This window comes from Trematomus bernacchii, unplaced genomic scaffold (genome assembly GCF_902827165.1).
Source record: "Trematomus bernacchii unplaced genomic scaffold, fTreBer1.1, whole genome shotgun sequence".
NCBI lineage: Eukaryota > Metazoa > Chordata > Actinopteri > Perciformes > Nototheniidae > Trematomus > Trematomus bernacchii.
The window spans coordinates 29,944,377-29,961,534 of NW_022987739.1; the positions used below are offsets into that span (position 1 = coordinate 29,944,377).

A 17,158-nucleotide genomic window follows, 5' to 3' on the forward strand; every position below is an offset into this window, starting at 1 on the left:
CTTCTACTTTTACTCAAGTACAAGACCTGAGTACTTCAACTTTAACTCGAGTACTTCTATTTTTACCATCGCTACTTTAACTATATTTTGATAATACTTTTGTACAAAACTGATAGTGATTTTAGTAATTAGTTTCCATTCCCTTTTGTATAATGTAACTTAATGAATATGCAGCTTCAGATATAGAAAATAAAAACTTGTCGACACAGAAATTGAAGTTTTATACACAAACATTTTATTCGGTTAAATAAAGCAACAATCTAGTAAAGACAGAGTTGTGAAAGGAGGAGAGAGGGCTGTGTGTAAAGAGAGCAGGCGGTACAGAGGCCTTTCATTACACAAAACAAATGGAAATATTTAAAACATCGTGATGACTTCCCCAAATCAAGGCTCCTCCGACATTCCTCACAAGGAACACTCAAAAAAACAAAACAATGAAACATACAGACTCTACAATGTTCCTTTTATTTCTCCTAGGTTCATGCTAGCTTTTCAAATCAGACGATGGAGAGAGTCGCACGAAGCAGCGGCTGAATGTTGGGAAATATGACAGTTGCTAAATTAAAACCGACTCAGTTCTGGACCGAGAGTAGAGACGATATTGGACATTAACAGTTGGGAAGAGAGGGGGGGGGGGGGGGGGGGGGAGCAGATCATGTGATTTTTATTTATTTACAAGGCGTAGTCCAGCTCGTAGCGGACGTACGCATTCTTCTCGTCGTTGTAGACCTGGGGGTAGTGAGCGATCAGGGCGTCCTGCGAGCCGATGTAAATGGAGTTGTAGATCTTCCAGTAGACGTCTCGCACCTTCCTGGCCGGGTGGAACAAACCCTGAAGACAAAAGATTATTCAGTTAGTTTTTAAATCATTTCTGTAACAATTATAACTTTGAATTGAAGTGTTTGCTGTCAAATCTTGCTCCCTGGGACCTTATGATGAAATATTATTCATGTGTGGCTTTCTTAGGAAAAGTGAAGAGATAACATGGCGATGGACTTATTGTAACCCTCGCTAGATTTAGAGGATTTGGGAGCTAGCTACTTTCATTGAAACAGTTTTTATTTTTGTTGAATACATTTGGTTTACTCATGCTGTACTTTTCCAATCTAAACCACACTTTAACAGTTATTGGAAACAAAAAATACAACTAATTGAGTACGTTTTGAATTTTTCTTTTTAGGTTATCATCGCTTAGTCTTTTAAAAATATGGCAAAAAAAGTACTTAAAAGACCAGAGCTCAAAATGACTCAATTTGGTTATTTTGACCAATCAATTCGCACAAAATAAAAAAAATCGGTTTTAAGAAGACATTTTGAGATCCCATTACAAGAAAAGGTTGGTAGATAACTAATTATCAACTCTAATATGTACTAAAAAGGGAATGTATTTGACAAATCCATAGACTTTTTTATTTGTCAATTTAATGTGTAATTTCTCTTTTGAGGGACTTTTAAAAATTGTTTTGAGGCTAAAAAGGTGGTGTATAGTGGTTATAAAGGACAGTATGATAACAATCTAGCAGGGTTAAACATTTCTCCCTCCTCACCTGTAAGCAGTACTGCAGCATGCGGCAGGGCCCGATGGCGACCCGGAGACCCTCGAGGGCCCCCATCACCGCCTGGATGACGTGAGGAGACGTCTCGAACACGTTGGGCCACACGTAGTTCAGAAGGTGGTTCAGAGAATCCTCACACCCGAACCCATAGACCCCCAGAGACATGTGCTGCACCACTGCACTGGCCGTCTGTCGGTGGACCAGATCTCTGCGGGAGGAGGACCAGGAGGACAGGTGTTAGTGTGTTTATAAACCAGGAGCTCCATGTTTAGTTAAAGGGAGAGACACGACAGGTACATCTGAATATAGTAATACAGATATCTATTTGTTGACATATTAGTCAAAGGGGGATTTTGAATATCTCTTCATCCATACTATATATCATAAACAGACATTCATTCAGGTCGTGAATGATATGTATGCAAAGCCCTCTGAAAAAAGCTGGACAGTTAGGTGTATGCACTTCCAACTCAACTAATTTTGAGAACATTTTCATTATTAAACTCATACATTGTGCAGACACTACAGGTAACAGTTAAAAAATCTTAACCAATAGATCAACATGAAACGTTCCCAGTTCATTACTGACATTAATTTGTTTTGTATTACAAGGGTCCTGAAATATATTGTTTGAACGTGTTAATTCTGGATGTCTTTCTTTCCACTGGTCGGAAATAAGACCCGTTAAGAAAAGTATATAAACCAAGCTCTTAAAATTGAGTGCATGGAAAAATGTGTTTCGGTATGACATGGTATGAATCTCACCTGTCCATGAGAGCGTCTTCCAGCAGCGGGGTGACGGCGTAGATGTAATCTTTGCCCATCTCTCCGATGTACTCGAACAGGAAGGAGAGGGACTTCAGGACGCCGTTCTGCACGTTCAGCTCCGGCACGCGGTACTCGTTCATGAGCGCCGGCAGCACGGTGAACGGAGAGCAGGTCTCAGCCACGATGGCGATGGCTACCGTCGTACAAACTCTGTTCTGACGCTCCTGAACCTTCAGGTTGTTCAGCAGAGTGGCCAACACATCGTGAGGGCTGAAGGGGAGAGGAGGGAAAAGTGTTAGGAGAGATATGTCTGAGAATAGTTTGGTGGAAATAATCAATACAGAGCATCATAGGGTTTCTGCAGCAAGTTGAATGAAAGATTTATTGGCATATAAAATGCAAAATAAATGTGTTTTACGATCAAATAAAGTATGAAAATGTAAGGGGATTCTAGTTGGGAAGACATGGCCGACATTCAATAAGAATAAATCTTAAAATCACAGTTTTTAGTAGTCAAATACGGGGTTGGAGTAATAAGAAAAAACAAAACAAGGGTGGATAAACTCCGGTTTCTCGTTATATTATACGCATGACTTAGTATAAAGTACATTTCCCTCATGTTAGTTACCCTGAACATGAAAATCAATACGGAGCATTATAGGGTTTCTGCAGGCGTCAAAGTTGAATTTAAGTTTGGCACTTAAAATGCATTTTATAAACTGTTTAATGATCAAACAAAGTATTGACATGTGAGGGAATACTAATACTTTACTATATGCATGCAAACCAAGCATAGTGCAAATGTTAGTCTTTACTTAATTCAACTAAAGGATATCTGAAAGCTGGAAGGAGACATTCAAGATTTTTGTTAATGAGTTCAGCTTATGTTTTTTTTATACATTTAGACCTTTCTGTCTTGTATGAAACTCATAAAAAAAGGCTTCAGAAACAATAAACCTATATAAATAAACCAATAAATACAAAAAGATAGTGATGAAAGTCTTGTTGAAACTCACCCGATAGCTTTGGCGATGTAACCGAACGTGTTCACAGTCGCTCTGCGGATCGCTTTCTTGTGAGCCTTCAGCAGCTCCAGCAGCTCGAAACAAATCCTCATCCACTCTCTGGCCGACACGTACTCAGCACCCCTACAATAAACACGACAAGTTAGCAAACATATCTTAATGGTCCCCTATTATACTGTTCTACATCAATATATTACAGGTCTCAGATATATACAGAGCCCGTCTCTGATTGGCTGAAACACCAAACAGATCATTGCAGCATCCCATAATCCCCTCTGTTTCAGCCCCGTTTCCAAAGTGCTGATTCTCTGTCTGTTACTTTAGATGAAAATAAGGAGCCCCTCCCCACGCCCCTCTGAGAGAGATTTGGTTACAAAGAACACAATGGTGCTCTAGGAGGAGATTCAGGTGATAAGGTGGGGGGGGTTACCTTGGTTGCTGATTGGCTAAGGGTTACACAAGCCAAAACATCCTTATGACATCATCAAGTGGACAAAATCTGATCAGCTCATTTTCAGACAGGTTTTTATAGAAATGGATCAGGACAAAAAGAGAGAGAATCTATAGGTCCCCTTTAAGGTGACAATCTTGTAACAAACGTTCCATGTTATTCCTGATTAAAGCAACTTTTGTGGTTTTTAAATATACATTGTGTGATGTAGTAATGACTATTAGTGTCTGTAAACACAAGAGACATTCAGAGAAGGAAACTGAGGATCTTTTCTATCAGTTCAGAGAAAAAGCAGATGACTCAGATGTAACCAACGGGTGCAGGGTGAGAACAGAGAGGCAAGGAGATCCTCTCTGATAATTCTCGTGCTGGTGTTCATCTAGCGACATACTAGCCCTGACGCAGCCATGTGGGGACTGTACAGGCGAGAATGAGTCGCAGGAAGTTAGTTACAGGAGTAGGTAAAGAAAGAAATTCATTCCTTTGTGAGTTCCCTGACACACGGGGACACACATTTTTGTATAAAAGACATCAAAAAGTGCCTTTTGCATGATAGGTGACCTTTAATAATACACAACAGGTTTTATCCGACTGACCTGTCAGCGATTCTGCCCACCAGGTCGATGCAGTTCTCCTGCACCTTCTCGTGTCTGTTCTTCAGGATGGGAGTCAGACGAGGAAGCAGGTCTTTGATTGGTGGAGTCATCTTGTGCATTCCTGCAATGAGAAGAGGCATTACTTGGCAGCTATCCAGGTGTTTACTTTTCTAAACCCTGACATTTGATAGAGAGCTTAACAGATCTTCACGTTAAGGGGTTCCTTAGGTTTAATCAAAGTCAGATTTAAAGATTTTCTTTATATCGTGGAATGAAATGTACCACCTTCACAATGGCAAAAATGTAAGAAAAAATTATATCAATTACTTAAGGCGAGACACTACAGGTGAATAGGGTAATTTTTTTAACTTAAAGAAATCAGCTAGAAATGTCTCCAGTTAATTACTTACATTAAGACAATTGTTTTTTGTATTACAGGTTTTCTGAAATAGCATGTTTAAATATGCAAATGAGCCATCACCTCATTAAATATGCGCATATTTTAATACATTTCAGGAACACAAACCTGAACATTGGATAAAGCCAGGTTCAAAATTCTTGTTTCATTTTGTAGTCATATTAGAATCTAAAGTTTTTACAGAAGGGATTTTGGATATCTCTTTTTATCACTCCATAAATCAGAAAATACTGTCAACAGCCCTAAAATATCAATTTCCGCCATGTTTTTAGGTATAAAATGTTATATAATTCAGGCTATGAATGATATAGGAACAAACCCTTCTGTAAAAGCCTTCAGAATATTGATAGGAATATAACTGGAAGGTTTGGTGTATGTACGTGCTACTGAAGTGGACATTCCTCACGCATTTTGAGAAAACGACCTTTAAAAGTCTTCTATTATGCTATTTTTAGGCATATATTACAGGTCTCAGATATATAAAAAAACTTGTCTATGAAGTGTTTTGCTCCAAATACAAAACAGATCACCCATTCTAGCCACATACTACTCTATTTCAGCCCCGTTACTAAAGTGCTGATTCTGGGTATAAAGCTTTAACCGGCAGATACTCAGCTAAATGCTGCCGTGATTAAACGCCACATCATGGATTATTTCTGAAACAGTATGGAGCTCAAATGCTTTTTCTCTCCGGTTTAACACAAGGCGAGTTCCTTTTTTTATATCCTGCCAAAGACCATATTACGTCCAAAACACATCGTGCATTGTTTCTGATAGCAACGTTTCCGATAGGGCCGTGGGTGTAAAGCCAGCCCACATTTCAGATATTACGTCATATCGGACGCAAATCTGCATGAGCTCCGTTGTAGCCCCGTTTTTAGAGATTTGGGTACGGAGGAAAAGAGTTTTATTTTCGGACACTTTGCGAGTTCCCCGACACACATATTTATGTATAAAAGACATTAAAAAAAGTGCATTTTGCATGATAGGTCCCCTTTAAAAAAAGGTGACAATTTTGTAACAAACTTTCCATGTTATTCCTCATTAAAGCAACTTTTGTGGTTTTTAAGTATACATTGTGTGATGTAGTAATGACTATTAGCGTCTGTAAACACAAGAGAGGGTCAGAGATGGAAACTGAGGATCTTTTCTGTCAGTTCAGAGAAAACGCAGATGAATCCGATGTAACCAACGGGTGCAGGGTGAGAACAGAGAGGCAAGGAGATCCTCTCTGATAATTCTCGTGCTGGTGTTCATCTAGCGACATACTAGCCCTGACGCAGCCATGTGGGGACTGAACAGGCGAGAATGAGTCGCAGGAAGTTAGTTACAGGAGTAGGTAAAGAAAGAAATTCATTCATTTGTGAGTTCCCTGACACACCGGGACACATTTATGTATAAAAGACATCAAAAAGGGCATTTTGCATGATAGGTCCCCTTAAAAGGTGACCTTTTTCTAACAAACCTTCCATGTTATTCCTGATTAAAGCAACTTTTGTGGTTTATAAGTATACATTGTGTGATGTAGTAATGACTATTAGTGTCTATAAAGATCTAGATTACTGGTGTTTTTGCCTTTATCCGTTAATGGTTGCTTTATTTTATTTTTTAAGCAGATTTAATATTTAGAAATGTGTGAATTGTCCCTTTTTATAATGTGTTGTATGAAGAAAATATTAAATTTTTACATGTTCTAGATTCACATTTGCGTATTCACGCAAAACCCAATTAAAAAGCAGTGATTGTTGATATTGTGAGGAGACTTACCGATAACGTTAACAATGGCCTTCAGAGCTCCCAGGATGCTACCCAGCACTTCGGGGTATTCTTCTCCCAGATACTCGTACAGCACAACACCCAAATGACCCATCAGCTTCTCCTGCAGGGACAGAGAAACAGAGCATGCATTAGTTTCTAAAATAACTTAAAGGTCCCCTATTATAATGTTTTTCATCAATATATTACAGGTCTCAGATATATACAGAACCTGTCTCTGATTGGCTGAAACGCCAAACAGATAATTGCAGCATCCCATAATCCCCTCTGTTTCAGCCCCGTTTCAAAAGTGCTGATTCTCTGTCTGTTACTTTAGATGAAAATAAGGAGCCCCTCCCCACGCCCCTCTGAGAGAGATTTGGTTAAAAAGAACTCAATGGTGCTCTAGTACCCCTTTCACACCAACGGTGTTTCAGGGCCGGTTCGGTGCTGGTGCTTGAAAAGCACCAGGTTTTCCTGTTCACACCGCAGCGGAGCAGCGTCATAGCTCCGGAATCCGGTTCGTTTCGAGCACCAAAAAGTTGTCCGTCTAGAAGCAAGAACCGCATACGTCACGCTTACGTCGGAGGGGGGCGAGATTAACCTGAGCTAACACTTAAGGCGAGTACGGCAAATAAAAGTTGTAACAAGCAGTAGCGCTGAGCAAAGTGACTAGAACGCAACCACACACTTGTTAAAAAAAACACACTTTATAAAGTCAGGCAACACTAACCAGGCTTCGTGTGATTCTGTTTATTTGTACCTTACTTTGACCATCCGTTCGCTGTTATTGATCATTGTGGAGAGCAGGCAGACGTTTGTTATTATAGCAGCTATCGGATGGAATCAATACATGGGCTGCACAGGTTGTCATGTCCGACTATCACAAGTAGAATCATAATGAAAAATACGTCGGTAAAAAGTGCCTGTAGAAAACTGCTTAGCAAGTAGTCAGTTTAGCTTCGGTTGCTATGCTAACATCACCCATGTTATACCAGAGAAACTTTCATAACAGCGTTGTGATGCCAAACAGCGTCAATTCAGACTGACACCAAACAGCGTCAAATCAGACTGACACACATTCACTTAAGGGGAACTGGGGATATGTATCAGCTGCTTGTGTGACAGTCAGACAGTGAATACTTTAGAGCCGTGTGAGCTAACCCGGAGCTAACGGGAGAATAAACTCCTGTGGAAGAGCAGCCAGCACTGCAGCGGTCGGTAAATGCCGCTGAAACACATTAATAAACAATGAACCACGGCACTCTGGAGAAAAGTATAAGGTTGGAGAAGTCGTTATTTAATTTAATCTGGCTTCGTATGATTAAAAGCAACGCAGTCCCCGGCCCGTTGTTATTGTGAGGTGAGCTCCGGCGTTGGGGAGAAACTCAGCGACATAAACTGTGACGTCATGACGCAGCAGCGGCAGCACCAGTCGGGCTCTGAGCGGTGTGAAAAGAGCCGGCGCTAAACCGAAGAACCGGTTCTGAACCAGAAAAGCTCTAGCACGGAGCTTGAACCGGAGTTGCGTTGGTGTGAAAGGGGCATAGGAGGAGATTCAGGTGATAAGGGGGGGGGGGAGGGGGGGTTACCTTGGTTGCTGATTGGCTAATGGTTACACAAGACAAAACATCGTTATGACATCATAAAGTGGCCAAAATCTGATCAGCTCATTTTCAGACAGGTTTTTATAGAAATGGATCAGGACAAAAAGAGAGAGAATCTTTGTTCCTGAAACTTTCAGAGTCTCTTTCCACAGAGGGGACACATGTTGATGAAGAAGAGGGGACACATGTTGATGTAGAAGAGACATGAAGAAGAGGGGACACATGTTGATGTAGAGGAGACATGAGGAAGAGGGGACACATGTTGATGTAGAAGAGACATGAGGAAGAGGGGACACATGTTGATGTAGAAGAGACATGAAGAAGAGGGGACACATGTTGATGTAGAAGAGACATGAAGAAGAGGGGACACATGTTGATGTAGAAGAGACATGAAGAAGAGGGGACACATGTTGATGTAGAAGAGACATGAAGAAGAGGGGACACATGTTGATGTAGAAGAGACATGAAGAAGAGGGGACACATGTTGATGAAGAAGAGACATGAAGAAGAGGGGACACATGTTGATGTAGAAGAGACATGAAGAAGAGGGGACACATGTTGATGTAGAAGAGACATGAAGAAGAGGGGACACATGATGTAGAAGAGACATGAAGAAGAGGGGACACATGATGTAGAAGAGACATGAAGAAGAGGGGACACATGTTGATGTAGAAGAGACATGAAGAAGAGGGGACACATGTTGATGTAGAAGAGACATGAAGAAGAGGGGACACATGTTGATGAAGAAGAGACATGAAGAAGAGGGGACACATGTTGATGTAGAAGAGACATGAAGAAGAGGGGACACATGTTGATGTAGAAGAGACATGAAGAAGAGGGGACACATGTTGATGTAGAAGAGACATGAAAAAGTGGATTTTGCATAATAGGTGAGCTTTAAAATGTTGTCTCAGATCTGTGTGTGTCTCATAGCGTACCTCCTGGCAGGTCTTCATGACGACAGCTGTGCGTGAGATCAGATCTGCAGCCTGCTGACGGACTTTAGCCGACTTGTTGTTGAGACGCCACAGCACCGTACCGCAGATCTGAGGCAGGTACGGCTTCACTCGCTTCCCGAGCGCGTTCACCACCGTGCCGAAACCGTTCAGCATCACAGAGTCCTGGAGGAACACGAGAAGGGAGGTAATTAATGAAAACCTTCTGGAAAGATAAGACCCTGACACACTGAGCTGATTATTGGACTGCGGTTAAGATGGAGACGTCAATTAGCGTCTGTTTGCCATGTTTTTTGATCATTGGCACTTATTCAAGATTGAAAGGTTTTATTGTCATATGTATATACGGCACTTACTACATTCTTCGCCAACTTATGGATTGTTTATCTAGTAATCATTGGAAAAATGACCAATATATCTTTCTGCAGCTCCACTTCTTTGACTTTGCAAGCTGTTGAAAGCGTTTAGTTTTCTAAACCCTGAAATCTGAATCGGAGCTAGACAGGTCTTCACTTTGAGGGGTTCCTTAGCTTTTATCAAAGATGTTTCTGACACATCATGGCTCTCACCTCGGTGGTCTGTTCCTGGAAGGCGTACAGGATGCCGTCGATCAGCTGCTCCTCCAGCTTGTGGTCGATGTCGGCGGCGCCCAGGTTGCCCATGATCTTCTCGATGGTCTCCATCACCATCTTCCTGTACTGCTCTGCCTCGTCTTTCAGGTCATCAACGATGCGAGAAATGATCTCCGCTGCTCCCACTTTGTTGGCCAGCTCCACTGTGGTGTCCACCAACTGTGCAAAGGGAGAACGACGGTTAAAAAAACGTCATGCGAGTTTCAGAAGTTCCCAAAAACGGCAACATCATATCATCTTGACAAGATCACACCCTTTTACAATTTTCATTTTAAAGTATATTGCGTCTGCTTCACTTGGTTCAGACGCATAACTACACCATGATGCTGGGGATTGGAATGTGTCGTTTCACTATATGTTTTAGAAATGTTCGTGTGTGTTAAAAATGTTCGTGTGTTCATGTGTGTTGAAAATGTTTGTGTGTTAAAAATATTCGTGTGTTCATGTGTGTTGAAAATGTTCGTGTGTTCATGTGTGTTAAAAATGTTCGTGTGTGTTAACATTTTTCGTGTGTTCATGTGTGTTGAAAATGTTCGTGTGTTAAAAATGTTCGTGTGTTCATGTGTGTTAAAAATGTTCGTGTGTTCATGTGTGTTAAAAATGTTCGTGTGTTCATGTGTGTTGAAAATGTTCGTGTGTTCATGTGTGTTGAAAATGTTCGTGTGTTCATGTGTGTTAAAAATGTTCGTGTGTTCATGTGTGTTAAAAATGTTCGTGTGTTCATGTGTGTTAAAAATGTTCGTGTGTTCATGTGTGTTAAAAATGTTCGTGTGTGTTAACATTTTTCGTGTGTTCATGTGTGTTAAAAATGTTCGTGTGTTCATGTGTGTTGAAAATGTTCGTGTGTTAAAAATGTTCGTGTGTTCATGTGTGTTAAAAATGTTCGTGTGTTCATGTGTGTTGAAAATGTTCGTGTGTTAAAAATGTTCGTGTGTTCATGTGTGTTGAAAATGTTCGTGTGTTCATGTGTGTTAAAAATGTTCGTGTGTGTTAACATTTTTCGTGTGTTCATGTGTGTTGAAAATGTTCGTGTGTTAAAAATGTTAGTGTGTTCATGTGTGTTAAAAATGTTCGTGTGTTCATGTGTGTTGAAAATGTTTGTGTGTTAAAAATATTCGTGTGTTCATGTGTGTTGAAAATGTTCGTGTGTTCATGTGTGTTAAAAATGTTCGTGTGTGTTAACATTTTTCGTGTGTTCATGTGTGTTGAAAATGTTCGTGTGTTAAAAATGTTCGTGTGTTCATGTGTGTTAAAAATGTTCGTGTGTTCATGTGTGTTAAAAATGTTCGTGTGTTCATGTGTGTTAAAAATGTTTGTGTGTTCATGTGTGTTAAAAATGTTTGTGTGTTCATGTGTGTTAAAAATGTTTGTGTGTTCATGTGTGTTAAAAATGTTCGTGTGTTCATGTGTGTTAAAAATGTTCGTGTGTGTTAACATTTTTCGTGTGTTCATGTGTGTTGAAAATGTTCGTGTGTTAAAAATGTTCGTGTGTTCATGTGTGTTAAAAATGTTCGTGTGTTCATGTGTGTTAAAAATGTTCGTGTGTTCATGTGTGTTAAAAATGTTCGTGTGTTCATGTGTGTTAAAAATGTTCGTGTGTTCATGTGTGTTAAAAATGTTCGTGTGTTCATGTGTGTTAAAAATGTTCGTGTGTTCATGTGTGTTAACATTTTTCGTGTGTTCATGCGTGTTGAAAATGTTCGTGTGTTAAAAATGTTCGTGTGTTCATGTGTGTTAAAAATGTTCGTGTGTTCATGTGTGTTAAAAATGTTCGTGTGTTCATGCGTGTTGAAAATGTTCGTGTGTTAAAAATGTTCGTGTGTTCATGTGTGTTAAAAATGTTCGTGTGTGTTGAAAATGTTCGTGTGTTCATGTGTGTTGAAAATGTTCGTGTGTTCATGTGTGTTGAAAATGTTCGTGTGTTCATGTGTGTTAAAAATGTTCGTGTGTTCATGTGTGTTAAAAATGTTCGTGTGTTCATGTGTGTTTAAAATGTTCGTGTGTTCATGTGTGTTAAAAATGTTCGTGTGTTCATGTGTGTTAAAAATGTTCGTGTGTTCATGTGTGTTAAAAATGTTCGTGTGTTCATGTGTGTTAAAAATGTTCGTGTGTTCATGCGTGTTAAAAATGTTCGTGTGTTCATGTGTGTTAAAAATGTTCGTGTGTGTTAACATTTTTCGTGTGTTCATGTGTGTTGAAAATGTTCGTGTGTTAAAAATGTTCGTGTGTTCATGTGTGTTAAAAATGTTTGTGTGTTCATGTGTGTTAAAAATGTTCGTGTGTGTTAACATTTTTCGTGTGTTCATGTGTGTTGAAAATGTTCGTGTGTTAAAAATGTTCGTGTGTTCATGTGTGTTAAAAATGTTCGTGTGTTCATGTGTGTTGAAAATGTTCGTGTGTTAAAAATGTTCGTGTGTTCATGTGTGTTAAAAATGTTCGTGTGTTCATGTGTGTTAAAAATGTTCGTGTGTTCATGTGTGTTGAAAATGTTCGTGTGTTCATGTGTGTTGAAAATGTTCGTGTGTTCATGTGTGTTAAAAATGTTCGTGTGTTCATGTGTGTTAAAAATGTTCGTGTGTTCATGTGTGTTAAAAATGTTCGTGTGTTCATGTGTGTTAAAAATGTTCGTGTGTTCATGCGTGTTAAAAATGTTCGTGTGTTCATGTGTGTTAAAAATGTTCGTGTGTGTTAACATTTTTCGTGTGTTCATGTGTGTTGAAAATGTTCGTGTGTTAAAAATGTTCGTGTGTTCATGCGTGTTGAAAATGTTCGTGTGTTAAAAATGTTCGTGTGTTCATGTGTGTTGAAAATGTTCGTGTGTGTTGAAAATGTTCGTGTGTTCATGTGTGTTAAAAATGTTCGTGTGTTCATGTGTGTTAAAAATGTTCGTGTGTTCATGTGTGTTAAAAATGTTCGTGTGTGTTAACATTTTTCGTGTGTTCATGTGTGTTGAAAATGTTCGTGTGTTAAAATGTTCGTGTGTTCATGTGTGTTAAAAATGTTCGTGTGTTCATGTGTGTTGAAAATGTTCGTGTGTTAAAAATGTTCGTGTGTTCATGTGTGTTAAAAATGTTCATGTGTGTTAAAAATGTTCGTGTGTTCATGTGTGTTGAAAATGTTCGTGTGTTCATGTGTGTTAAAAATGTTCGTGTGTTCATGTGTGTTAAAAATGTTCGTGTGTTCATGTGTGTTAAAAATGTTCGTGTGTTCATGTGTGTTAAAAATGTTTGTGTGTTAAAAATGTTCGTGTGTGTTAACATTTTTCGTGTGTTCATGTGTGTTGAAAATGTTCGTGTGTTAAAAATGTTCGTGTGTTCATGTGTGTTAAAAATGTTCGTGTGTTAAAAATGTTCGTGTGTTCATGTGTGTTAAAAATGTTCGCGTGTTCATGTGTGTAAAATGTTCATGTGTGTTAAAAATGTTCGCGTGTTCATGTGTGTTAAAAATGTTCGCGTGTTCATGTGTGTTAAAAATGTTCGCGTGTTCATGTGTGTTAAAAATGTTCGCGTGTTCATGTGTGTTAAAAATGTTCGCGTGTTCATGTGTGTTAAAAATGTTCGCGTGTTCATGTGTGTTAAAAATGTTCGCGTGTTCATGCGTGTTGAAAATGTTCGCGTGTTCATGTGTGTTAAAAATGTTCGCGTGTTCATGTGTGTTAAAAATGTTCGTGTGTTCATGTGTGTTGAAAATCTTCGTGTATGATTCAAAACCTATATAGTGTGTTAGACTTTTCAGTCTGGGGGTCACTACACGATTGACATGCTTGAAGCAGGTAGTGTTCCCATTATTAGTTTGTTGTGCAGCAAAATAATAATGAAACTATATCTGTGTTTTATTGATCTCTCTCCGTGTTATCCTTTCATGTTGTGAGCACCGTATTGCCCCAACACATTGGTATACATTTATGTCGACAAGCGTGCGTTGAGACTGTACTAATGTGTCATAAAAATGGCAGTGATTAATATAAATCAAAGCGATAAATACAATTCTATAAGTGGAATATCTGATTGTAACCAACGGGTGCAGGTTGAGAACAGACGAGAACTGAACGTCACGTCTGATAGCTCTCGTGTTGGAGTTCAATCTAGCGAACGACTAGCCCTGATCTGACCATGGAAAGGTTGAACAGGCGAGAATAGTTCGCAGCTTACATTTTTATCTTTTGATTACACGTGCTGACATATTGTAAAACAAGCAGTCATGTTGGTGAGGGAGATGCAAAATCTGCTGATTTAAGGTATCTTGGATTCCTTGAAAAGACTGAAAACATCTGGTACTGACATATTTTGTAGTTGAAGATGATTTTCTGTGTGTTGACTAACCTGTCTGTAGTTGCGTCTGTCCAGAGCCATCCTGTGCTGCCAGAAGTGTTTGAAGAAGGGCGGCAGGATCTCAGTCTTAATGTAGTTTGCTTCCACACCATCAGTGCCACAACACTGCTTCACCACCTATCATGAGACAAAAACACAAGAGACGTTCAGAGAAGGAAACTGAGGATCTTTTCTGTCAGTTCAGAGAAAACGCAGATGACTCTGATGTAACCAACGGGTGCAGGGTGAGAACAGAGAGGCAAGGAGATCCTCTCTGATAATTCTCGTGCTGGTGTTCATCTAGCGACATACTAGCCCTGACGCAGCCATGTGGGGACTGAACAGGCGAGAATGAGTCGCAGGAAGTTAGCTACAGGAGTAGGTAAAGAAAGTAATTAATCTCTTACCTTGAGTACAATCTTCTTCATCTCCTCGTCAGGGGACTGGAACTCTCTGATGAGGATCAGCATCACCTCTCTGGTGTAGTAGTTGGCGTACTCGGCATCCATCAGTGGGATCAGGTAACCGATAGCTTTGAGGAACGCAGCCAGACCCTGGTGGCAAGGAGGGGGAGATAAACTGTGAATAAAAGAGTGTCTTTTGTACCTAAATATCTGATGAACAGGGTTCCTATAGCTTTTCCAAAGTCAACTTTAGCTCTTAGTTTGAACCCATATAGAGTGCCACAGTGACGCGTCCTAAAACCCGGAAGTAAGTTAGCATTTTACCACTTCCGGTTCCTTCGCCAAAAAGCAAATGGGATTTCTCCATAGGGTTTAGGAAAATAGCTGGAAATAAGGTTTGTGGTTGAGACACATTGAAGAGACAGATCACGTTTTGTTCTACAACATTAAATCCATCAGCAGTGACCCCACTGGTGATTTCTGAAGAGTTGACGTGTCTGAAAAACAATGGTTGTTACCAAGTGGCTGAATAGGACTACAGAAGTTGTGGAGGCCGTTGTACGTCATTACGCCGAACACGTAAACACTCCCGCTAAGTTTGTTTGCCCTGTTCTGCTTGAAAGCAAGTCCCTGCCTCCTGCAAACTGTTCAAACAAACGCTTCAACTCGTACCATTTAGAATCTGTATGTTTGAATATGGATCTTAAGTTGACGTGACGTTGAAGCAGCGACCCTGCTGTAGTTCCTTTATAGCATAACGTTAGCATTTTGCTTCTGACGACTAGATTTATGATTAGAAAATGATAAAAGTAGGGTAGACATGTGGATATTATCCGGCTGAACAAAACGTGATCCGTCTCTTAAATGTGTCTCAACCACAGACCTTATTTCCAGCTATTTTCCAAAATCCTATGGAGAAATTGCATTGCGTTTTTGTCGAAGGAACCGGAAGGAGTTTACTTCCGGGTTTTAGGACGCGTCACTGTGGCTCTATGCAAACTGCAGCAACATGCAGGCTTAGTGTTCAGGGTGGATTTAAGAAGAATAAAAACTGCTTGTTATTTCTTCTCACCTTTCCTCTTGGGAGAAATAAACTGTGAATAAATACACTTTCAAAGCTTTTACAAAACTGTAATGATTTAGTTATTTAAAATGATATACAGAGCATAAAATAAACAGACTATTGCAGTTTTCATCACATGAGATGTAACTTGTGTTTCTATGACAGCACTCGACTCAAGTGTGACGGTAGAATAGAAAAACTTTGTGTTGAAAATGTTGTTGTGAATCACAAGTTGGAACTATTTGTGTCACGATGAAAGTGGACTGATTTCGTAAAACCTCATAGGCCAGATTTTATTTTTACAAACGTATGATTTTACTGTGAAGTCCTGATCATTCCCTAATGTTCGTACTTTTTACCGTTTTAAGTTATCTTTGTGTAAAAAAAGGCATTTCGGACAGACAAACTTAAGATGTACAATTACTACGTCTTGAAAAAACACTAATTGTTTGCTGTCAAATATAAATTGTGGAATCAATTTTAAATTTTGTTTTTTCTTCTCACCTTTCCTCTGTGCTGTCTGATACCCTTCCAGAGGGGCTTGAGGACCGAGTCAAAGGACTCGATACCGTACGGTGTGGCGGCTTCAGCGAGGGCAGCGATAGCCAGAGCGCTGATGGTCCTGACCTTCTGCTGCTCGTCCACAAGACCTGCAGAATCACAGATAAAACCCAAAAGTCAGAGATTGAGCACAACTTAGTTCAGACATCATGACCGTGTTTGTTGCCCTGTAAGAAATCAGCAGGTTTTGTAAAGGTTTTTTATCAAATGTAAGACTTTTTAAGACCCTGCGGGAACCCTGTAAATAAGATAAAGGGCTTCAAAAAGTCTCTATTTGATAATAAATAAAAGTGCAAGTCTAGAAAGACCCGCAAACCCATTTATGTGCAAACCACGACTCACCGTGTTCGATAATCTCCACCAAACTGCGGAGGTGGGGCAAGATGGCGCAGCCCATGAGGATGGCGATCTGCTGCACGATCTTGATGCCCGTGTGTCTCGCCTGCCACGACTTCTTGCTTTTACACACAGCTTTGAGGAAAGGCAGGAGGGAGGGGATACCGAGAGCAGACGCCACCACGGCGAAGGCTCGGGCTGTCGTGTTTCTCACGTACTCGTCCATGTTGTCGATATCGGGTCTCATCGTGGAAATCATCGTAGCCAAACCGGCAGCCTGAGAGAGACGGGAAGGAGATGAGTGTTAAATATCTCCAGATATTAGTGATCAGATGTAGACGGAGACACGCAGCACAAAAAAAACTGCTTTCTAAATTGAATGATTTTTACAATAAGATATGACTTTATTTATCCCAAAGGAAATCGTTGTGCCAGAGTTGCAGAAATACAATTAACACAGCAGCATAATAGTAAAACTGTACACTAAAAGTGCAGTACAAAGAGCAATTACATATCTACAGGAAACACACTGGATTATTATTTCAGCCAGAGATGATATCCAAATAATGTTTACTTATTTTTATCAAACTATCAGAATCCCTTTGTTCGTCCTACAGAGGTGGAAATGACATTGTTACAGCAAACTATAGATAGAGGCAAAAACTAAAAACACCATTAGGTGAAAGGCATGCAAATAGGGATGGTACCGAGCCCCGGTAT

General features: G+C 39.9%; 1 protein-coding gene across 2 annotated transcripts in view; it reads right to left on the bottom strand.

The window, feature by feature from the left end:
• Window positions 1–212: 212 nt before the first annotated feature.
• sf3b1 (splicing factor 3b, subunit 1) overlaps window positions 213–17,158 on the bottom strand; it is a 33,046-nt gene continuing 16,100 nt past the window's right edge. The window contains exons 13-24 of one of the 2 annotated variants that reach the window (XM_034146478.1): window positions 16,445–16,715; window positions 16,046–16,191; window positions 14,482–14,628; window positions 14,087–14,212; window positions 9,702–9,923; window positions 9,115–9,297; window positions 6,582–6,693; window positions 4,397–4,517; window positions 3,341–3,472; window positions 2,322–2,594; window positions 1,548–1,764; window positions 213–831 (exon numbers count right to left, since the gene is read on the bottom strand). In XM_034146478.1, the coding sequence (XP_034002369.1) occupies window positions 673–831; window positions 1,548–1,764; window positions 2,322–2,594; window positions 3,341–3,472; window positions 4,397–4,517; window positions 6,582–6,693; window positions 9,115–9,297; window positions 9,702–9,923; window positions 14,087–14,212; window positions 14,482–14,628; window positions 16,046–16,191; window positions 16,445–16,715 (2,109 nt within the window). In that variant the 3' untranslated portion in view covers window positions 213–672. The remainder of the gene's footprint in view (window positions 832–1,547; window positions 1,765–2,321; window positions 2,595–3,340; window positions 3,473–4,396; window positions 4,518–6,581; window positions 6,694–9,114; window positions 9,298–9,701; window positions 9,924–14,086; window positions 14,213–14,481; window positions 14,629–16,045; window positions 16,192–16,444; window positions 16,716–17,158) is intronic. The other variant, XM_034146479.1, reaches the window with a different exon arrangement.